At 43.8% G+C, this 24,090-nt stretch overlaps 1 protein-coding gene across 7 annotated transcripts in view; it reads right to left on the bottom strand.

The window, feature by feature from the left end:
- foxp1b (forkhead box P1b) overlaps positions 1–24,090 on the bottom strand; it is a 581,092-nt gene that overhangs the window by 84,468 nt on the left and 472,534 nt on the right. For all 7 annotated transcript variants that reach the window (XM_086001439.1, XM_086001441.1, XM_086001437.1 and 4 more), the window contains 2 exons: positions 8,059–8,215; positions 5,882–6,068 (listed from right to left, as the gene is read on the bottom strand). In XM_086001439.1, the coding sequence (XP_085857565.1) occupies positions 5,882–6,068; positions 8,059–8,215 (344 nt within the window). The remainder of the gene's footprint in view (positions 1–5,881; positions 6,069–8,058; positions 8,216–24,090) is intronic.

Genomic DNA, 24,090 nt, shown 5'->3' with positions numbered 1-24,090 from the left:
ATCATTGCTGCAGATGAACTGGCTACCTTACAGTAAGATGCTACACTTCCATGAACCGTACCATTCAGCTGCCACGCAAGACCTAATGAAATGTACCACAAAAATATCTGGCAGTGCTGGAGTCAATGCTGTTTCTTTACTCAGAAACTACACATCAAAGTAAAGGTCCAAAACATTTTTCTATGAAATAACTTTTATTTTTAACTGAGGGTATGGTTTAAAAATAATAAAATTAAGATAAAGAATTAATAGTCAGGCAAAACTCAAATGAAACTGCTAGACCAAATAGCTTATTTTTGTAGGTTCAAATTATATCAGATATGTTTATTAAATGTGATATTTCATTCTCAACTAATGGAAATGGAATGATTGTTAATCCAAAATTACGATTTAGTTGAAATAGAAAAAAAGACAGAGAGGGATGAATACATCAATTTAGTGAACTTTAATTCTTCCTTCATGTCAGTGCAACATTTTGCCACAGTATATTTCAACAACAGATTTTATTTGCAATCTTGCACTCTTAAAGGACAAATTATGAACCTTTATACAGAAATTATGAAGATCATAAATTGAACAAAAGACAAATTGGAAATGCTAATATCTAATCATGCAAAAGAAAATAAATAGTAAATTAAATTAAGCTGAGCGTATTAGAAACCTATTTGCTCTTTGTTCAGAACAGGGTGGTAATGTTTAAAGATTTTCTTTTGCATATACTACACTGACCATTCCACCTGCAGGCACAACTCCAGTGCCTTTTGCAGAAGGGGACAGACTGCCATATGGACTCAGACAGCTTACAATCTGTACAACTCTGGACTACAAGTGCCTAGGGGTCTGTCCTATATTAGCACCACCTGTGCTATCAAATCTCAGAGTCTGAACTGGCCATCAGGGTCTCGAAAGAACATATTTCATATTTTCAGCTCGGTCAAATGCACACCAAGAGCTGCTAGACTTCGGCTAGGTCAAATTTATTTTGATTTGCCAACTGAAGCTGCATTATACTGACAAAATAAAATATACTCTAGATGCAGATAAAGCTGTACCACAAGTATTTAATTGAAGGTGTTGTAACAGCTTTTCTACAAAATATATAATTACTTTTAGATATATTGCATAACAAGTCATAACTGCAGTGCAATCAAAAACTGCTGAAGCATTCACAAAAGTATTCAACCATACTTTTTCAAGAGAATCATTTCTAAAATGACAATTACACATTAAGAGCACATATTATGATTTAGTAAATAGATCTGCAAGCAGACAGATATTAAACTCACAATGTAATATTTTGTCTATCACACAAAATCGATATAAATAGGAACATAATTTAGAATTCTTTAAGAAAGTGATCTTTGATGAATTGGATAAATACTTGAAGGGTAAAGATTTACAGGGCTATGGGGAAAAAGCAGGGGAGTGGGACTAACTGGATAGTTCTTTTAAAGAGCCAGCACAGGCATGATGGGCTGAATAGCCTCCTTCTGTGCTGTATCATTCTATGATTCTTACAATAATTTTTCTAATTCAAAAATCTTTTAATGACTCACACCAAACATGCTGCTGCTAATAACATCCAAACTGAAAATAATTAGGCATTAATGAAATATATTTAGTAGAAATTTATCTAAACTATGCAAAACACGAGTATGAAATCAAATGTGAAAATGTCAGAAAAGACTGTGTAAAATTAATCTATGTGGAGTGCAACATGTACGTACTAAATTTTAATCATCTTGAACACTCATGATTATTTAAGCCATGCATTGTAAAAAGGCAATATCTGACCTCCGAGGTAAAAAATGTAAAAGATCAATTTTAGTATTACATTATTTTATATCTCAATGTTCCTATCAACAATATTCAATGTGTACTTTTTTCCTATTCACTATTCTTACTTCAACAGCTGTTGTGATCAAGCAGTAGCTTTGTTCAGTCAATAGTAATATACAGTAAAATCACCCACCAGTGCCCAGTGACATTCTGGTATGCTTGACAGAACTAATGTAAATAACTTCAGTGTTTTTCCTTCTCTAAAACCATAATAATAACTATAATAAAAACCATTGTACACAATTTTTTGAAAAAAATACAATGTACAATGTTAATGTAATTTGTTTTAGCTCTACTGTTGCCTTTTAGATATCAACCAGTCATTTTATTACTTATTTTTAAAGGCTTTGAATTGAACAATGCCATTTACCGCACAAATGATGCAGAAATGTTATTCCCACCCCCCTTTTTTTTTAATAACACCAGTGGATAAATATCTTCACACCGCAACACGGATGTTGGTCTTTACCAGCAATCTCCATCAAACTGTTTTTCCTCCCATACACTCAAGGGTTTTACCCTGAATGATTTAATTATAATTTTCCTTGTGTAAGACAAATTAAAGAGGAGAGTAGGAGTGTCGTGCCAAATCAGATTATTTATCTCCTTAACAGATTGCCACAGCTCCAAAGCCCAGAGCTGATGCCGATGGATGCTGGTGGAATATGGGACAGAAGCTTATATGTTCTCCTATTCTGTCCACAACTGAACAAAAGTGTTTTTTTTGTTACTAATATTTCCTCTAAGAATGTGTCAATTATGTTCTTCACAAGACCTAAGAAAGTTGTCCTTACTCATAGTAGCAAGGAGCAATCTGCCCCACTGACAGGATGTTTGCCCCTCGACTTGTCTTCATTTCTAATGGAACTGAGCACTATTAAGCTAAACATGGAAAGTTTCATGTGTCATGTGAAATCTGGTCAGGCACCACAATGCCTGACAAGACTGCAACTAAAGCCCTAAATGCATCTGTGGGCACCCTTCCTCAGTTATTCTTGTGCCCTACTTATGGACACAGCTGTAATTCAATCACTTTGAGCAAATGGATAGCATACACCTACCATGTACAAAGTAAAAGAAAAAACACATCAAACTAAACTGCACACTACTTCCTCTCTGCCCTGAATTTATTGCAAGAGTTAACCCCATTTGTTCAATATAGTGATGCTAGTTTTGTCAGAACAGAGCCCTTTACTTATATTACAAAAATAAAAAAAGGTAGAAGGATAAATATTATCTTATTTTTTCTCTGAGAGGAGGTTGGGATCCAGTTGGATCCTTCCTATATTTCAGTTCAATACTTGGTCAAATTAAGCAAAAAGATGATGCATTAAAAGGCAATAAAATCTCTAAGTAACATTATTTTGTGTCATTAGTTCCAATATGATGAAACTGCTATTTTGTTTCTGAAATAAAATCTTGTTCTAACATAGGCACTGTAAATTGTAACTTATTTTATGCTTCAGTTGTGTAAAAATGCCCGAAATTCTGATTTTTTTTTTGTGCAGAAGTGGTGTAGTGGACCAAAATTTGGGGAGTAAGTCAGATCTGCCAGAATGACATCTATTGTAAAATGCACACTAAATTCCAGTAGAAGTGGCTGCTGGCAGAAGATGCACCCACCCCCAATGTGGTACATGTTTGCTAATGACATGATAATGAGTGCAAAAGCTGCTGTCCAGAAATTGCATTATTTACCTCAAGCTTTTCTCAAGCACCAGAGTTAAGTTACACCAGATGCAAGCCTGTAGAAAAGGGTCAAATTACCTGCACGACTTGTCAAACCAGGAAGTGGTTGAGTATACAGGCTTTGAATGTCCACAAACTTTGTCCGAAACATCAGCTTTTGAGTGATACCCAAGGGATAAGGAGAGCAGTGGTGCTTGACTACACTATGGTATAATGAACCTCATGGAGTCCTGGTGACCCTCATCACAGGGCTTCTGAGTCCCAGGAGGACTCTTCAGCAGGCTTTGTTGGCACTGCAGGTGCAAATGTATTCTGCCACCAACATGGGCAGGGCTTCTAAGGGGGCTGGTTGAAAAAGTAATATGAACTGTCATCAGGAGAGAGATCAGCACCATGAGAGCAGATTCTAGCCATGCCATGTGCTGGGTCCTGGATCTGAGTGCCTATTGATCAGTGGGAGTGCAGATGTGGTAGTATCAGCTAGATCCTACACACCTTAAAAGATGATGCCCCAAATCTCTTGGAAGCTGGTTGCCATCATTGTTGCCAGACAGTCCCCCAAGGTCTGTATGATGGTGATCAAAAGCACAGTTGTTGGATACATTGACTTGTCTGGAGGCCTGTCTGTCTGGGGTGGGGCAGATAAAGATGTTCATGGTGCTGCCACATACTGCAGTAGTGCTACATTGTGTTCAATCCTTCACAGATATTAGTATTATGAATTGCATAGGACTGTTTAGTAACCTCTGCCATATATCCCAGGCCCTCTAAGATCATCCTCAATGCCTCCATATTTCTGCTTTGAGCAGCAGAGATCTGAGGCAGCAGGCTCTTGAACCAGGGACTGACTTCAGTAGATCTTCCACTCATCACTGTCAGATCCCATTTTCACCTTTGACTCTTCTGTTACCATGAGTGTAATGAATGATGGAGTGCAACACATATAAAGAGATTGCAAGGAAGGGTTGGGAAAGCAGATAGTTTACCTTGGCTTAGCCGATGAGGTTGTCAAATTTCCTGCCACAACCACCTCCTCCACATTCTTGGCAGATCTCCACCCCAAACAGACCATCTCTGTCGCTCCATATCGCCAACATGAGGACATGCTGGTCAGCATCCTGAAGATTCCTGCTGTTTCTTCAACCTGGTTGTTATCCTTCTACTTCCAGGGTTGCCATTGCCCCTTTAAGCAGTAGCAGGTTTTATATTCTGCTGCTGCACTTGGTTTTGGCCTTGCTCCCAGATATTTTCCAGTCCCCTTCTCCTTTTTGCTGATGTCACAACCTCCACCCACACCCCAGACTCACCTCTCCAGTTATTTCCATGCCCTCTTCTATATAGTCCGTGCAAATTTGGAGCCTATCTCCCGCCGCAACATTACTTTCCCCTCACGCCCAGTGTCTCTGAGGCACTGAAGGCTGAGTTTTTAAAGAAAATTTTCATTCTTATAAATAAATAAGGTTGGATGTATTTTTCACACAAGATCTTATCTTGTCTATCGGGCGAGAAACCTCTGTAGGTGCACATGAAAGATCTGCTAGGACTATTCGAAGAAAAGCAGAGGGTTCTCTCTATTGTCCTAGCCAACATTTGTCCCTCAAGCACCATCACCAAAAATGGACTATCTGGCCATTCGATCAATTGCAGTTTGTGGGACCTTGCTGTGCACAAATTGGCTGCTGTGTTTACCTCTAAAACAACAGTCACTGTACCTCAAGGATAATCTATTGGCTGTACTGGGCTTTGGGATATCCTGAGGAAGTGATAATGTGCTACAAGATGCAAGTTCATTTGTTCACTTTCATGTAATACATGTTCTCTCAACTTTAAGTATGCAAATCTACTAAGCCAGAGGTGAGGGGCAAGGTGGCATAATGTTGCAATGTGTTTTAACTGGATTCTGAATATTTGTTATGAAAAGTAAATTACCAATCATCACTAGACAGTTTAGCATCAGGTGCATTTTGCAACATAAGATATATTCTTCAAAACATGATATTAGTGGAAGTTGTATTGGGGTGGGGGGTGGAGGTCATGTTATTGCTGTGGCTCTCTTTCTCCAGAAAATAGGACAGCAACAAAACCATGCACTCTTTGCCCTAGAACATTACATTGTGCAGAATCCCATTAACATTGCATGGCTACTTACCCACACAATTCTTCTGAGGTCTCATTTTTTCATATAAAAAGGAAATACTAGCAGGATAATCAGGCATCATTACACATAATAGGTTATGATGAATGGATGGACATACCACCAGTTAGACAAGTGAGAGCTATAAAAGGACTTATAAGATAAAACAAATTAATTGGATCAGTGGTGGACGTTAAACAATATCCTATTAATACCTACCATTCCCTTTTTGGAGTGTGACCCGTAGACTGTCCGTTCATCAGGGTTACTTGTTGTGAGGTCTTAGGTGGTGCTGCGGGAGAGCAAATTGAAAGGTCTAGGCTGCCATTTTTGGTTACACTTTCTTCCATTGTGTGAGCTCCAGTCACTTCTTTCCACAGCTGCTGCAGTTCTGTTGGAGTCATGCCTGTGTCAAACAGCAATAGCCCCATATTGTATAATTAGTTCCATGAACAGCAGACTTATCCTTCTTCACTTGCTAATTAAAAAACCAAAGTGTATGTAAACAAGGTCTGATGTTAATTAGACAATTCCTAACTATATTCCTATGTGCTGCAAGACTTCTAACAAGACACAGTGCAACCCGCTGTATGTTCAGTTAGTGCTGATAATTAAAAGTAAATTCTTCAGATGTATGCAATAATTGATCTGTTCATTTTACCACAAATTGTAACATAACTAGACTGCTCTGCATATTCGCCCTCCTTTTGAAATAAGAGCTCTTAAAGTTATTATCACAGATATTTTGCAATACATTAATGGCAAATACATTCATCTTTAAATATAAAAAGTATAATTGAAAATAATGTGCTGTAAATGTAACCAATTCATTTGCACCATATTCAAAGGCATTTCATAATTTTACTACAAAATTAGAATATTATGTCAGTAATTATTTTTTAATCACCTGTCTTTATCATTAAAATTTTATTTCATTCAAAACCCAATGTGGAAATTTGAAAGCAGAAAGCAAAAAACCTGTGCTTCTAACTATATTTTAATTACAAATCACAATTAAATATTCAAGCACTTCAGATCAGCAAGAATACTAGGTCAGAATCTAATTTATTACTTTCATTTTGGGTGCAAGGATTGGATAATAATCTCAAAGTGATCAGCCAAAATATCTTTACTTTACTAAACTACTGCTAAAGATTTTAATTACGGTAGCATTGGAGAGTGTAGGTCTAATAAGGCAACAGACTCCAGAGAGTCTAAGCGGTTAAGAAGTGTGAAATGAGACTGATAGGATTTTTACATGTTCTGGGCAGATAGTTTGCATATCAAAGAATAGTAAATTATAGCAGGACAGTAGAACAACCTTCCCAGCATTAGCTTAGCAATAACAACTGGCAAATCAACCAGGAAGAAGGTCACAACACAGATTGTCCTATTTCTTTGCACTATCCTTTCATTTCCAAACATGATAATACTGGAAATACTCATTTTTAGCAAATATGATGAACAGGGCTGTCTGTGTGGCAACAATTACTGCCATAACTGACCTTAACACCACTATTTTCATGTTAAAACAAAAGTGAATAGACACGCTTGCTGATAACATGCTACTGTGTAGAGAGAGAAAGTAGATTGTCACACTTATCTTTAATCAGATTAGCCTGAAAAGGATCCTCTATGATGGATTTTATTCTAGATTTATTTCATTTAGTTTTAAACACATTCACTACTGTTCCTCATTATAAAAAAAAGGACACTACTTTGAAAAATGTATGTTGTTGGAAAACATGATTGATTACTGCTCATAGAACTCAATTTCCCAATCCCAGGTAGTACTGGTTAAAAGACAAACATAGTTGCTCAACCTTTTTCGTCCTTGTACCTCTATACCCAGGTGACCATGTTCAAGCAAGCATAAAGTTGATTTAAGGTTCATAATGACATCAGTTTTGGGCTATTATCACAGTGATAAAAAATTGCTTTGTATTTCTGCCTGCCCAAACTCTCAGTTGCTTTCCAAAGAACCTCTGTTCCACAGGGACAAATGTCACTACTATTAGTTTACTGCACCACTAGAACTGTACCTCTGAAGCCACTCTGTTTAGGCTCTTTGGTCAATGGCTTGCAGATAGACACCCTTAGGCTTTAAACATGCTCCTTAAACACCACAGGAACAGCTAGCTATAACATACAACTATTCAAATCAATCAATGACATGGCTGCTGAATTACCTAAGGGTGTCCCTGATGTGTTGCTGCACAGATTACACTTCATGCATCGTCACATTCATAGCTTTCATATTATACGCTGGTGTGCCCTGTCACTGCTCAATTGCCCTCTCCTGAACAACTTAACTGCTGTGGCTTTGCAGTTCCCATTTGCGCAGCCCAACTCGGAGGCCTGTTTTAAAAGGGCCTATCTCCAGGCCTGGTACTTACCTTGTGCCAATGTTTGCAGAGAGAGAGCTGGCTGTCCAGACTGGACTGGGAGCAAGCCATTACGCTGCATAGTCATGATGTGCTGTTGTTGAAGTTGCTGCACCTGTAGAAGCTGCTGTTGAAGGGCTATGTGGTGAGCAGCCAGTGGCTGTTGTTGCTAAAATTAAATAAAAAGTTAAAGATTCTGGATTAGAGATAAGATTCATTACATTACAGTTTTGATAATTCCATTTATTCTAATAAAATATTGTACTTGACAGGAATTAAATTAATTTAGTCTTGGAAATATGGATGACCTACCATATAAAGTTGATTTAAGTTTATCACTTGATTCTAAGTTTGCTTACTCAGATCTAGGGATCACTGTTGTGAGTAAAACAGGTCCTATTGAGGCGTTTGGATGAGCTGAAAGTGACTGCTGAGAATATCATAGCTTCCACAGTATTGACATTTTTGAATAATATTAAATACATTATCAAAATTTCATCTAATGTTTATTTTCAACCTATTTATGATACAAATATATGATCTTCAGTCAACTAGCAACATTTTATCTACAAGAATACCTGGCTTGCAAGCCAAAATTCCTGTTGACAATGCCCCTTTAAATAAATGGAAAAGTCAAAGACTTGAATAAGAAAAAGTTAATTTAATGTTGTTAATCAGCCATGACAAAACATGAAATAACTTACTAAATCATTCATAGAAACAGCCTCTGGATTTTAATTACAGACATTTATAATTTAGCAAACAGCATCTGACTTGAATATTGGTATCCCAATACGTCATTCAGTTTCACAAAGCCCTTATATTGATTGAGCATATAGTACTGTACTTACATTTATCACTTTTACTTTTTGGACTCTGTTTCTCACCCTCCCGCCACCCCTCCCCCAACCCCATTAATTGATTTAACTATGCAACTGATTAAAAATATATATCAACGTGTACACTGTTTAGCTAATCTATACTAGTTTTGCCATGCTATTTAAAGACATATGCAACAGGATTGCTTGTAGTTGGAGAAATATATAAATATACATACAAAGCGCAGTTAATACAACAGTGTTTATGCTTTGTTGAATCATTGGCCCAGAAATTCGGGTCCCAACGCGTGAGTACGCACGGGGTACCCACGCGTAGGCCCAACGAAAGTGCCGGTTTCGTGCATGCACTGTGCATGTGCGGGAAACCGACACTTCCGTTCCCCTGAAAGAAGGGGTTGACAGGTGGAACACGTGCGCCGGAGAGGCAGCGCGTGCGCATCGAACTTACCTTTTTTTTGCAGGTTTCTCCGGGAGGGTAAGTCTCCAGCAGTTACACTTTTAAAAAGCAGGTGCAAGGCCTGCTTTTAACAAGGTAAGTGGTGAATTAATTAAAATTAAAACATTTTTTCCACAGGTTTATTATTTTTAAATACTTTAAAGAAAGGTAAGTTTATTTTTAGCCCCGTTAGAAAATGTAATTAATTTTTTCAAAAATTTAAATTATTGTTTAAAATAGTTATTTCATGTAATTTATAGTTATTATAAAAATGTGATTAAAAAAAATTATTTGAAGTTTTAATTATGTTTTGGGGCGTATAGTATTTATAGGTTTGACAGCTCTTCCTATCAAACTTATGAATGAAGCATTCCCTGCTACCATTGGCTCTCCATTGCCCACGTGATCCCAGGGGACGCATCAAACTAACTGCGTCCCTGGGATACGCAAGCACTGCACGCCGGCAGTTGGCGGAGGCCCAGGATCGGAATCCCACGCGGGCCCACAGCTCAATGGCCGGCGCGCTAGGTAAGTGCAGGTTGGGGGCTTGCACCCGCGGGAAGCCCCCGACCCGAATTTCTGGGCCATTATATTTCCACATCTACTAATTTTATTAAAATTTTACAATACTACAATCTGAATTTAATTTAAGTTGGAATGTTATGCGACACAGTAAAAATTATACAGAAAACCCGCCCGAAGTCAATAGTAAATGTGAAAAGTCAATTGATTGAAGGCTAAATAGTGCAAATTACACAACATAAATAATCCTGTCCTTATATTAAAGTCTAAATGAAAAATGGAACAAACATCCTTGTAACTTCTATTTTGAGAATTGTTTACTTCTGTATTTGCATTTAATACTAGTGCCTCTTCCCTGGTATTGCTCATCATCAATCAGAGGATAAGTTGTTCTATAAAGATAAATGTTATAATGCTTGATTCATCATTTCACATTTGCAATTTTTCTACCTGCTTTCTCTTTATTTGATTTAGAAGTTCTTTATCTTTTCAGTATGATCTGTTAATGTTTTCTGAATACTAAATTTGAGCCAATTAGATGCAAATGTGACACAGAAGTTTGCATTTGTGCAAGTGTGAGAGTGGGACGAGGGGACACAGGTCCAGACTAGTAACCAGTGGTTTATGACTGACATCAGTAAGGTCCTCTTCACACAAAGAGTGATCAATATATAGAATGGACTACTGAGTAAAGTAATGATTAAAAAGCCTTGGAATCATTTACAAAATGACTGGATGTTGTAATAGAGAGATTATAGGATCGTTCTGGACAGATCAGCTAAGATTAACCAAATGACTTTCCTCAACTGGATTTATCTTATATCATTCTATATGTATTTTTACACATCAAAATACTTGATTGATTCAAACCTCTAAATTCATTGTCAGCAGTGGCTCAGTTGGTAGCACCCTCGCCTCCGAATCAGAAGGTTGTGGGTTCAAGTCCCACTCCCGACTTGAGCACAAAAATCTAGGCTGACACTCCAGTGCTGTATTGAGGGAGTGCTTCACTGTCAGAGGTGCCGTCTTTTGGATGAGATGTTAAACTGAGGTCTTGTCTGCTCTCTCAGGTGGACATAAAAGATCCTATAGCACTATTTCGAAGAAGAGCAGGTGTCCTAGCCAATATTTATCCCTCAATCAACATCACTAAAACAGATTATCTGGTCATTATCACATTGCTGTTTGTGGGAGCTTGCTATGCACGAATTGGCTGCCACGTTTCCTACATTACAACAGTGACACTTTAAAAAAAAAAAAGTACTTCATTGGCTGTAAAGCGCTTTGGGACATCCGGTGGTCATGAAAGGCCTGGACTTCCTAACAAACAGACCACAGTCTGTCAAATTAGGTAACCACACCTCCCCCCCCCGACCCTGAACACGGGGGCCCCACAAGGATGTGTGCTGAGCCCCCTCCTCTACTCCCTCTTCACCCACGACTGTGTGGCTGTTCATGGTTCCAACGCCATCATCAAGTTTGCAGATGATACCACGGTAGTAGGATAGCAAAATACTGCAGATGTTGGAAATCCAAAATAACAACAGAAAATGCTGGAAAAACTCAGCAGGTCAGGCAACATCCGTGGAGAGAAATTTGAGTTGACGTTTCGGGTCGAACCCTTCTTCAAAACTGGAAAGAAAAGAAACTAGATCGAAGGCAGGGCTGCGATCGGACAAAAGAATAAAAGAAACAAAAGAAGTAAAAGAGATTAGAAGTTGGACGAGATGGTAATAGGCTGAGATTAGGTGTAAAGTGTACTGGCAGGGCAAAAGATAGCTGCCAGGTGTGAGAGAGAAACAAAAGGAAAGTGGGGGGGGGGAAAGGAGTGGAAAAATTACAAGAAAAAATGAAATGGGGGCCGAGCTTATGATCTGAAATTGTTGAACTTGATATTGAGTCCGGAAGGCTGCAGAGTGCCTAATCGGAAGATGAGGTGCTGTTCCTCGAGTTTACGTTGAGCTTCCGTGGAACAATACAAGAGGCCAAGGACGGTGAGGTCCGAGTGGGAATGGAGCGGTGAATTAAAATGACAGGCGACCGGAAGCTCGGGGTCACCCTTACGGGCTGAACGGAGGTGTTCCGCAAAGCGATCACCCAATCTGCGTTTGGTCTCCCCAATGTAGAGGAGACCGCATCGTGAGCAGCGAATACAGTATACTAGATTGCAAGAAGTACAAGTAAATCGCTGTTTCACCTGGAAGGGGTGTTTGGGGCCCTGGACAGTGGGAAGGGGGGAGGTATAGGGGCAGGTGTTACATCTCCTCCGCTTGCACGGGAAGGTGCCAGGCGAAGGGGAAGGGCTGTTTGGGGTGATAGAGGAGTGGACTAGGGTGTCTCGGAGGGAGCGGTCCCTGCGGAATGCTGAAAGGGGAGGGGAGGGGAAGATACGTTTGGTGGTGGGATCACTTTGGAGGTAGCGGAAATGCCGGAGGATGATCCGTTGAATGTGGAGGCTGGTGGGGTGAAAGGTGAGGACAAGGGGAACCCTATCGTGGTTCCGGGAGGGAGGGGCAGGGGTGAGGGCAGAAGTGCGGGAGATAGAACTGACACGGTCGAGGGCAGTGTCAACCACGGTAGAGGGGAATCCTCGGTTGCGGAAAAAGGAAGACATGTCTGAAGCACTGGTGTGGAAGGTGGCATCGTCGGAGCAGATACGGCAGAGACGGAGAAACTGGGAGAATGGAATAGAGTCCTTACAGGAAGCGGGGTGGGAGGAAGTGTAGTCCAGGTAGCTGTGGGAGTCAGTGGGCTTGTAGTTCCCCCCCCCTTTCCTTTTGTTTCTCTCTCACACCTGGCAGCTATCTTTTGCCCTGCCAGTACACTTTACACCTAATCTCAGCCTATTACCATCTCGTCTAGCTTCTAATCTCTTTTACTTCTTTTGTTTCTTTTATTCTTTTGTCCGATCGCAGCCCTGCCTTCGATCTAGTTTCTTTTCTTTCCAGTTTTGAAGAAGGGTTCGACCCGAAATGTCAACTCAAATTTCTCTCCACGGATGTTGCCTGACCTGCTGAGTTTTTCCAGCATTTTCTGTTGTTACCACGGTAGTAGGCCAGATCACCAACAACGATGAGTCAGCCTACAGGGAGGAGGTCCAGCATCTCGTGAAGTGGTGCACCGATAACAACCTGGCCCTTAACATCAAGAAAACCAAAGAAATCATTGTGGACTTCAGGAAGTCTAAAGGCGGAAGTCACACCCCCATCCACATCCATGGGGCTGTGGTGGAAAGGGTGGACAGCTTTAAGTTCCTCGGAGTCCACATCACGGAAGACCTCTCCTGGTCCCTCAATACCTCCTCTCTGGTGAAGGCGGCCCAGCAGCGCCTATATTTCCTAAGGAGGCTGAAGGGATGTAACCTGTCACCCCTGATCCCCTCTAACTTTTACCGCTGCACAATAGAGAGCATCCTGACGAACTGTAGCACAGTATGGTATGGCAGCTGTAGCTACTATGACCGGAAAGCCCTGCAGCGGGTAGTCAAAACTGCCCAATGCATTACCGGCACCCAGCTACCGACCATAGAGCACATATACCAGAAACGCTGTTTACGGAGGTCACGGACCATCATCAAAGACCCTACCCACCCCAGCCACAGTCTGTTTGCCCTCCTGCCACCTGGGAGACGCTACAGATGCATTCGCACCCGAACGACCAGATTTAGGAACAGCTTCTTTCCCAGGGCTGTCATCCTACTGAACTCCACAAATAAAACTCTAAAGCCTGCACATCTGCCAATGCACTTCATTATGGTTATGTTTATGTTAATGTATTACAAGCCAAATGAATGTTGAATGTTTAAATGTCTTAATCTAGATGTACACTCTCGGGAGCCGCAAGCCTACATTTCGTTGTACTGCACTTGTGCACTAACAATGACAATAAAGTTGATTATTATTATTATATAAATGCAAGTCTTTCTTCTTTTTCATGCCTGCACATGATATTTTAAATAGCAGAAAGTGCTGCTGGGCTAATATTATATCTTGGAGGTGCACTTTGATTCAATTGTAATTCTTAATGGTGTGTTTTACATGTATTTACACCTAAATTAATCAGTGTTATTTTACAGAAAGTAATGGCTTTCAAATTTAAAATGAAAACCAAGAATTGGAGATTGCCATCAAAATCAATCATTTTCATTCTCCTCTATATCACATAATTTAATTTTCAAGCTCAGCACTCTAAATGGAAGACATTTATGCAGTTTTGTGCCTCATGTAATTAGTTAAGTAGTAAACCTCCTTTAAAGATTCTGGATTAGAGCACCTAATGGAAGATGCTCTATCTCATCTATCCAGTTGGTCTGTGTAGGGAAGAGGGTAGATATCCATATCTGCAGGAGACTTTAAGCAGGAGATTACTCTATTCTGTGTAAATAACTTACCTTTTTCAAACCATGGTTTACTTGGATCAAAGTCGTGTTTCCTCAGTAAGTGAAAAAAAGCTTCCCTGTGCCTTGGAAAGGCGCAATCAGTGAAGATAAGATTACTCAGCCATTGCAGGTCATGAGAGGAAGGTATATCAAGATAGTAATGCTCGATAAATGTATGGTCTCTGCTTCAAATGGTACATATCAAGATGTCCTTAAACTGGACTGTTAAATGGCTATTGCTCCAGGGGAATGTTCTTTCATTACACTTGGGCACATGTCCATCTGTTAATTGATAATAGAAAATACAGCCTAGTATTCATTCTGCAATCACTTGTTAATTGTGCATGGTATGAAAGAAAGACTTGCATTTATATAGTGGTACAATCTCTATTTATATCCAGGTAAAAGCAACATGTATTTCAGATTGGTAGGAAGGGGAAAAAAGAGTGACTGTAACCTCGAGTAAATGGAATTTAGGAGGCAGCACTGATGTAACACTGGAGGATTACCCCATCTTCCACATTCTAGAGATAAAGAGGGATTAGGGTAGATCTTGACTCTGTGCACTAGTGTAAAATGGATGATAGCCCGGTCAACAGCCCGTTCTACATCTCTCCCAAAATGGAAACAAAAATTGAGAGGGATGTAAAACGGGCTGTGGATTCGCTATCACCCCTTTTACAATATCATACAAAGTCAAGATCTACCCTATTTACATTACATCCTCAAACACTCATTTAGCTGACACCAATACCACTTCTAAGACAGGAAATTCAAAATCAGAGGAGCCAATAGCTTAAAAGAATAATACCCAGGTTTGTGAAAAAAAAAATCTCCTGAACTGGTTTTGATCACTTGAAGGGGTCAGAGAAGAATTTCCAGAGTATGTTCTCCCTTATTGGCCCTGGGTTTTCTCTCTCTCTCTTTTTGCCTCTCCCAGGAGATTAAATGGCTATGAAGGGTGTGGGGTGGAAGAGGGAGAAAGGAAGTGATTAGTTCTGATGCCCCGGCCATCATAAGTGTAGAGCAGGCTTGATGGACCAGCTGATCTTTTCCTGCCCGTCAATTCTGTATGTCCATAACTACCTTTAGTTGCCATTGTAGATCTTATATTCCAGGTCTCTTTTATAAACTGATAATGTCCATTTCCAACCAACACCACTTTCAGATGGTCTTGTAATGAGGCTTGGAAAGCTGAAATGAGTGCTGCATATACCTTTCTTGAACTGAGATAAGCAAGCAGTTTAGAATCATATAGATTCTACACTGAATAGAGTACATAATTTTCACAATAAGAGGTATATTTCTTCCATTTAGTGTAATCAATAAGCAAAATTAAATGGATCCTTTTGGACACAATAATCTTGCTCACTCCAGTCAAAAGCATTGGGGTTCTGTTACATTCAACAGCCTCACCACTGCCTTGAGGCTGGAAGGATCTAGACACTAAAGTTTTTTCAATCCTTCAAACTTGGAGGAGATATTTCATTTCTGAAAAAGAACTAGTATTCTATCTGAAAGCAAAAACAAGGCTAAGATCTATGCCCGTCAAGATCAATTAGGAGCAATGAGGATTACTAACACTTGTATGTCTAGCAAACCAGTGGAATAAATAGGAATTGGGAAATATGTATACACAACAGGTCTCTTTGCAAACAGATTGACAGCTCGGGGATCCAGGGACCTGGAACAGAAGCATTTCGTATTTAAATCATTCACTCATGTGTAGGTGATCTGGTAGCCTATTTTACTTTTTGTGTATTTGGAAGTATATTCTCCAGTGTATATAGATGTCATATCTGTGTAGTGTCGCTGCTTTATGGGAGGATTCTGCACCCTCTTACTTATTGATACATCCCACAGCTGTTATGTTGTTTACTCACACCTACATGAAGTGACTTGCAGCTTCCTGAAAGTCTTGGAGTGTTAGTCAATTAGCTTTAACCACAAATTTATCAGTTTGTCTGTATAGGAACCATGGCGATGAAATCGAACCTCATTGTGCCCATTTTCTAGGTGGAAAATGTAATATCCTGCAGTGCAGCAACAGCTGGGGGAGGCGGGTTTAACAGCACATGATACAAGCAGGCAGTGGGTGCACCACAACAGCACCAGTATAACGTAGGAGCAGTGTATATTGAGACTGGAAGTGGCACAACTACCCTCAACTTTTTATTGCCATGGGGTAACAACAGTAGTCATCTGCTTTTCCATGCATCACTCCATTAAGGAGAACACTGAAACCCTATATTGCCACCAATCTAAGTAAACTTCAACAGTGACCAACAGTAGCAGAGGTAAACAAATCCCTGCCTCCTCTAAATTAGTGTATCATGAATGTGAATGAAGAGTGGATCTTCATGTCATGGGAGAACAGGAGAATGATGGTGCACAGTAACAGCAGGGAAACAGGTGTAGGAGGGGCTTTGCCCATTTCTTCCACTGGGCTGTGCAATCGGGTACTATTACCTTCTATTTGACATTTTTTTAAAAACTGTTTATGTTCCTCAGGTGTACTTTGGGGAATTAAGGGCTGATTATGTGGTCATGTGTGGCAGGAGGGCAGGTACTCTTGGTGCTGGGGAATGAGGTGGGCCAGGTCGACCAAGTGTCTGTGGGGGAACACTTGGGTACGAGTGATCATCGTATCATAAGATTTAGATTAGCAATGGAGAGGAGCAAGGAACAACCTAGAGTGGAACTTCTAAACTGGAATAGGGCTAACTTCAATGGGATGCGAAAGGATCTAGCCAGGGTAAAATAGAACCAAAGACTGACAGGAAATACTGTAATGTAACAATGGGCGATCTTTAAGGAGGAGATGTTCCAAGTACAGGCTAGGTACAGTCCAACAAAAGGGATGGGTAAGGGAACCAAAGCAAGGGCTCCTTGGATGATGAGGGAGATAGAGAAGATGAGGAAACAAAAATGACGGTGTATGATGCATGTCAGGTGAATTCTTCAAGGGAGAACCAGGCCATATACAATAAGCTGAGAGGGGAAGTGAAGATGAAAATAAGATTGGCAAAGAGAGAATATGAGAGTAGAATGGTAGTTAACATAAAAGGGAACACAAAAATCTTCTACCGGCATGTAAACAGTAAGCAGGTAGTAAGAGGCGGGGTGGGGCCTATTAGGGACAAAGAAGGTGATATATGCTTAGAGGCGCAGGGCAAGGCTAGAATACTCAATGAGTACTCTGTATCGGTGTTTACTAAGGAGGTGGATGCTGACAAAATATCGGTAGAAGTGGAAAAGTTAGAAGCAATGGAAGGGTGAAAATTGATAGACAGGATGTACTAGAATGGCTGGCATGCTTAGAGTGGATAAGTCACCTGGTCCAGATGGCTTGCATCCCAGGTTGCTAGGGGAATGGGGGAGGAGATAGCAGAAGGGCTTGCCATAATTTTCCAGTCTTCCCTAGATGCGGGGGAGGTGCCTGAGGGTTGCAAAGTGGCAAATGTGACACCATTGTTCAAGAAAGGGTGTAAGGACAATCCTAGTAACTACAGACCGGTCAGTTTAACATCAGTGGTGGGAAAAGTTTTAGAAACAATAATCAAGGAAAAAATTAACGGGCACTTAAGAGAGGTTTAAGCTAATTAAGGAGAGCCAACACGGATTTGTAAAAGGCAGATCATGTTTGATTAATCTAATTGAATTTTTTGATGAAGTAACAGGGAGGATTGATGAAGGGAATGCAATGGATCAAATCAAATCAAATCAAATCAACTTTTATTGTCATTGTTAGTGCACAAGTGCAGTACAACGAAATGTAGGCTTGCGGCTCCCGAGAGTGTACATTTAGATTAAGACATTTAAACATTCAACATACATTTGGCTTGTAATACATTAACATAAACATAACCATAATAAAGTGCATTGGCAGATGTGCAGGCTTTAGAGTTTATTTGTGGAGTTCAGTAGGATGACAGCCCTGGGAAAGAAGCTGTTCCTAAATCTGGTCGTACGGGTGCGAATGCATCTGTAGCGTCTCCCAGATGGCAGGAGGGCGAACAGACTGTGGCTGGGGTGGGTAGGGTCTTTGATGATGGACCGTGACCTCCGTAAACAGCGTTTCTGGTATATGTGCTCTATGGTCGGTAGCCGGGTGCTGGTAATGCATTGGGTTTTAATACAATCCATACTACATGGATTTTAGGAAGGCGTTTGACAAAGTACCACATAGAAGGCCAGTTAACAAAATTGAGGCTCATGGAATAGGTGGGTCAGTGGCAGCTTGGATAAGGAATTGGCTTAAACATAGAAGATAGGAGCAGGAGTAGGCCATTCGGCCCCTCGAGCCTGCTCTGCCATTTAATGAGATCACGGCTGATCATCCAAATTCAGTACCCTGTCCCTGCTTTCTCCCCATATCCCTTGATCCCTTTAGCCTTAAGAAATATATCCAACTCCTTTTTGAATATATTTAATGAATTGGCCTCAACTGCCTTTTGTGAGAGAATTCCACAGGTTCCCCACTCTCTGGGTGAAGAAATTCCTCCTCATCTCTGCCCTAAAAAGGCTTACCCCTTATCGTTAGACTGTGACCTCTGGTTCTGGACTCCCCCGCCATTGGGAACATCCTTCCTGCATCTAGGCTGTCTAGTCCTGTTAGAATTTTATAAGTTTCAATGAGATCCCCTCTCATTCTTCTAAACTCCAGCGAATATAAGCCCAATCGACCCAATCTCTCCTCATACGTCATTCCTGCCATCCCAGGTATCAGTCTGGTGAATCTTCGCTGCACTCCCTCCATGGCAAGAACATCCTTCCTCAGATAAGGTGACCAAAACTGCACACAATACTCAAGGTGTGCTCTCACCAAGGCCCTGTACAACTGCAGGAAGACATCCTTGCTCCTGTACTCGAATCCTCTTGCTATGAAGGCCAACATACCATCTGCCTTCTTAACCGCCTGCTGCACCTGCAGGCTTACCTTCAGCGACTGGTGCACAAGGACACCCAGGTCTCATTGCACTTCCACTTCTCCCAATCTATTGCCGTTCAGATAATAATCTGCCTTCCTGTTTTTGCCACCAAAGTGGATAACCTTGCATTTATCCACATTATACTGCATCTGCCCAATCACCCAACCTGTCCAAATCGTACTGGAGTTTCTCTGCATCCTCCTCACAGCACACACGCCCAGCCAGCTTTGCGTCGTCTGCAAACTTGGAGATATTGGCCTAGAAATTCAGTATAGCCACTTTTGGGGCGGTAAAGTCGGGCGGTCGCTAAAGTTAGCGCCCGCCGGAAACTGCAGGTCACTTCGCCGAAATTCAGTAGATCTGGCCAAGAGTTTGGGCGAGCGCTGAAACTGGCGTTGCACTCCTATCTTCAGGCGCTAAGCCGGCGGTGCGGACTGATAACGCCGAGGCCGGGCGCAGCGCAGGTGCGGTCATGTTTTGATTGACAGCAGACACCCTGACGCCGGCCAGCTCTTAAAGGGGGAAGGGTCGACTTTGTCTGCAGCCACGCCCTGGATAGTGGAGCCCTGCAGCTAGGCCTGAACACTGCTGGTGGACCCAAATAGCGCCTGAAGCCATGGAGAAGGCCCGTGAACGAGCGCAGCGCTTCTCCCAGCATGCTTTGAGGGTGCTGGTTAGGGGGTTGGAAAGGTACAAAGAGATCTTGTGCCCGGACAGTGGCAAGAAGGCTCCCAGGAGGCAGTACAGGAGAGCCTGGAGGAAAATCGCCCACAGGGTGTCAGTCAACAGCGATGTCCCCAGGACTGGTGACCAATGCCGCAAGAAGTACAACGACCTCACTCGGATGGTCAAGGTGAGTACCCTTTCCAGTGTCCTCCTCATCCTTGCATGTGCACCTCACATTATGGGCAAAGGGACCTCAAAGGCCTAATGGCTAGCCCTCCTCCCGCAGCTATGGCACTGGCATGATCCTCAATAGCACTTTCTGCACTTAACACACTGGCCAAGCTATTCGACCATGGGAGGCAGTGCACACAACAACAACAGGGCACCACACTGGCCAAGCTATTCGACCATGGGAGGCAGTGCACACAACAGGCCACCACACTGGCCAAGCTATTCCACCATGGGAGGCAGTGCACACAACAACAGGCCACCACAATGTACTTAGAGGCCGTCCTTTCTCTTGCAGGCCAAGATGGCCCGGAATTTGAAGAGCCAGAATGTCACCGGGGGAGGCCGTGCCCAGTTCCAGGAGCTCAGTGAGCTGGAGGAGAGCGTGGCTCGACTCATGCGTGGCCGGGTGGTTGGCCCTGTTGCCATTGGAGATGCCGACCCTGTGCTGCGACCCAATGGTAAGGACATGACCGTTTGGACCTCTCTCGCTCCCCTAGCGCATCAGATCTACATCCTTTGCCACTGTCCGACCAATGCGCATAATGCCACCACTCATGCCTCCCTCGCTGACGCCCTGTCCTCACTGTAAAGCTACTCTTGTGCCTTCCTGCTTTCAGCTGGTGAGGAGGAGGTCCCTGAAGCAGAGAGTGCCAGACCCTCGGAAGAGGAGCACGACGAGGACAAACAGGAAGGCGGCACATCGGGGGAAGCATCATCTGCGCCAGGGGATGGCAATGGAGGGGACACGTCTTGCCTGGAGGAGAGCCAGGGGGAAGTGTTGCAGGGGGGTGTAGCTCCTGGGCCCAGTGCCGTCCAGGCACGCGGGAAGGGTCGGGCAGAACCGCGGCCTTCTCCCCAGAGGGAGAGTCCGGCCTCCAGTCCGGAGACGGGCCTCGCCCAGGAGGTGCGCCTCCTTGATCAAATGTCGGCGGATTCGGAGCGGCGCCACAAGGAGTTCATGGGGGTTGTGGGACAGTTGCCTCAGGCCATTGAGTCCCTGGCTCATAGTGTGGCCGCTTTCGGGGAATCACAGGCCAGGGGTGTTGAGCAACTCGCGGCAGCACACGCCAGGAGTGTTGACCAACTCGCGGCAGCACAGGACAGGGTTGTCGAGTAACTCGTGGCAGCACAGGACAGGGGTGTCCACCAACTCGCGGCAGCGCAGGACAGGGGTGTCCACCAACTCGCGGCAGCGCAGGATGTGAGTCGCGAGTTCATGAGTGGTGCCGTGCAGACACTCACTGATCTGATGCGGGCACAGACCAGGGCAGTTCGGGCACTCACTTCTGCCACACTCGCTGTGTCGCGGAAGCATCGCCAGGGCACCCGCCGCCCTGCTGCAGCACAGCGGTCTGGCCTCCACCAGATTGCTGCGCTTGCTGCACTGCCAGCCCGGCCGAGTGCCAGTGTCTCTGGCGAACAGCGAGCGCGTGCCATCAGCCAGCTTGCCCCCATTGCTGCAGCCGCCACTGCAACTCCCCCAGCCAAGGTGCGACGAGCTGCTGCAGAGACTGATGCTGCGCAGCCACAGCTGCAGCAGTCAGCAGCCGGCCCCTCCAGGGCCGGACCTCGTCTAGGCCGACCCCCAAAGGCATCTGCCGTCACGCATTCTGCCCCTCAGGAGCCTTCCCCCAGCCTTGCAACACCCACAGGGCCCAGGTTGAGGCGGAGCAACAGGTCGGGCAGGGGCCGCAGAAGGCTGCACAAGGACTCGCCCTCTTGGCACACACAGTAGAGTATGGTGGCAACGGTGTTTTTTATATGGGGGTGTTTGTGTTGTGGGGGGGCCTTCTTTTGGTAAGGCCGAGGATGAAGGCCAATTGGATGGGCAAGTTTTGTTATTCCTCCCCAGGTTGTGGGAGTGAGATATTCTTTTCACAGTTTTTTGGGGGGTGTTGTCTGTTTTTCTGTTTCATGTGGGAAGGGCCCTGAGTTTGTTAAATAAAGCTTTTTATTTATTCAGCTTGTCTAGGTGTCATGTTTCCAGTGGTTGTTGCGTTAAGCGGCTGAGGGCTTGCGGAGCGGCTGCATTCAGGTGCGTTCATTGCCACAAGCCATTCCCTGACAGGGGGCCTAGAAGTGTCGTTCAATAAGCCGCCGGCGGACAGCCCTTGGACCTTGTGGCTCCCTCCTGGCCTGGTACTCCTCCTCCTCCTCCTCCTCCTCCTCATGGTCCTCCTGCGTGTCCTCCTGAGGTGGTGGTGCTACGTCAGGTGGCAGTGCCTCAGTCCTGCGGATAGCCAGGTTGTGCAGCATGCAGCAAACGACGACGAACTGGGAGACTCTATCCGGCGAATACTGTAGAGATCCGCCGGAGCGATCCAGGCAGCGGAACCGTTGCTTGAGGACGCCAATCGTTTGCTCTATGATGTTCCTTGTGGCTTGATGGCTTTCATTGTATGCCTCCTCCGCAGGGGTCCTGGGCGCGCGGAGCGGGGTCATGAGCCATGTACACAAAGGGTAGCCCTTGTCCCCAATAAGCCATCCCCTTGGTGGAGGCTGTGCCTCGAACATGTCAGCCACAGTAGTCTGGCGCAGGATAAATGCATCGTGGCTGCTTCCTGGAAAGCGGGCATTGACAGCTAGGATGCGCTGCCTGTGGTCACACACCAGCTGTACATTGAGGGAATGGTAGCCCTTCCGGTTGCGGTAATCCTCAGCATTGTCGATAGGTGCCCGCATAGCCACATGCGTGCAGTCAATGGCGCCCTGCACCATGGGGAAGTCCGCGATCCTGCCAAATCCGACTGCACGCTGCTCCTGCCTCTCTAGGGTCATGGGGAAGGAGATGAATTGGTGTCTCCTCGCGAAAAGGGCATCGGTGACCTGCCGGATGCAGCGATGCGCGGCGAACTGGGAGATGTTCGCTATGTCCCCAGCAGCGGCTTGGAAGGAGCCGCTTGCATAAAAGTTCAGAGCCACCGTGACCTTCACTTCCACCGAGAGAGACGTCCTGCACATCAGCTGCGGACGCAGATCTCGGTGAAGCAGCTGGCAGATCTCTGCAACCACCTCCCTTCTGAAGCGCAGCCTCTTAACACACTGCGCGGCAGTCATGGTGAGATAGGACACCTGCTGCCGGTATTCCCTGAGTGGGTAAGGCCTACGTTGCCGACGCCTGATGGCCCCTCTGCGTCTAGGCATGGCTAGCCCTCTCACACAGCGTCTGCGAGCCCTTCACACATAATGCTGCAACTGAGGGTTGCCACCCCATACAGCCCCCATAATAAACTTGCAAACAGTGAAATCACAATGAATCAAATTTCCAAGCTCTGGCCAGAAGCCAAAAATACCTCTCCTATGTTGTCCCAAATCAGTAAGCTCTGTTCTTTGGTCTCTGTCCAGAAATCCAAAGCACTAAAGTCATTGCAGCAAAATTGCTGGGCTTTATAGGTCAGTGTAAGTGCCCTTTAATTAGCGCTCCCCGAGGCCCGCAGGGCCTCTGTTGCGTTCCACTTCACAGTTCTTATCAGCGCCACGCCCACATTGGGCGGGCGCCACTGAATTTCCGGTTTGGGGCGCACAAACAGCGTTGCACGACGAAATGACGTCATAAGCTGCGCGCGCAGCTGAGCGGGCGCAAACACTTTGCGCCGGCGCTAAATGACAACTGAAGTTGGGCGTAGGCGCAGTTCGTTCTGCGCCCAGGCGCTAAGTGCCTAGCGCTGGAAATCTACCCCTCTTATGGCGTTAACGGCTGGCGAACGCAACTGAATTTCTAGGCGATTACATCTAGTTCCCTCGTCTAGATCATTAATATATATTGTGAATAGCTGGGGACCTAGTACCAATCCCTGCGGTACCCCACTAGTCACTGCCTGCCACTCAGAAAAAGACAAATTAAGGACAGAAAACAGCGAGTTGTGGTAAATGGTTGTTTTTCAGACTGGAGGATGGTAGACAGTGGTGTTCCCCAAGGTTCAGTGCTGGGGCCACTGCTTTTTTTGCTATATAAATGAACTGGACATTGGAATACAGAGTCGAATTTCTAAATTTGTCAATGACACCAAACTTGGGGGTGTGGCAAACAGTGAGGATGAT

Source organism: Somniosus microcephalus, chromosome 11 (genome assembly GCF_052327205.1).
Source record: "Somniosus microcephalus isolate GS21.2 chromosome 11, FLI_Smic_1.0, whole genome shotgun sequence".
Classification (NCBI taxonomy): Eukaryota; Metazoa; Chordata; class Chondrichthyes; order Squaliformes; family Somniosidae; genus Somniosus; species Somniosus microcephalus.
Note: the sequence above shows the minus strand (reverse complement) of the source record. Positions and strands in the feature narration are given on the sequence as shown.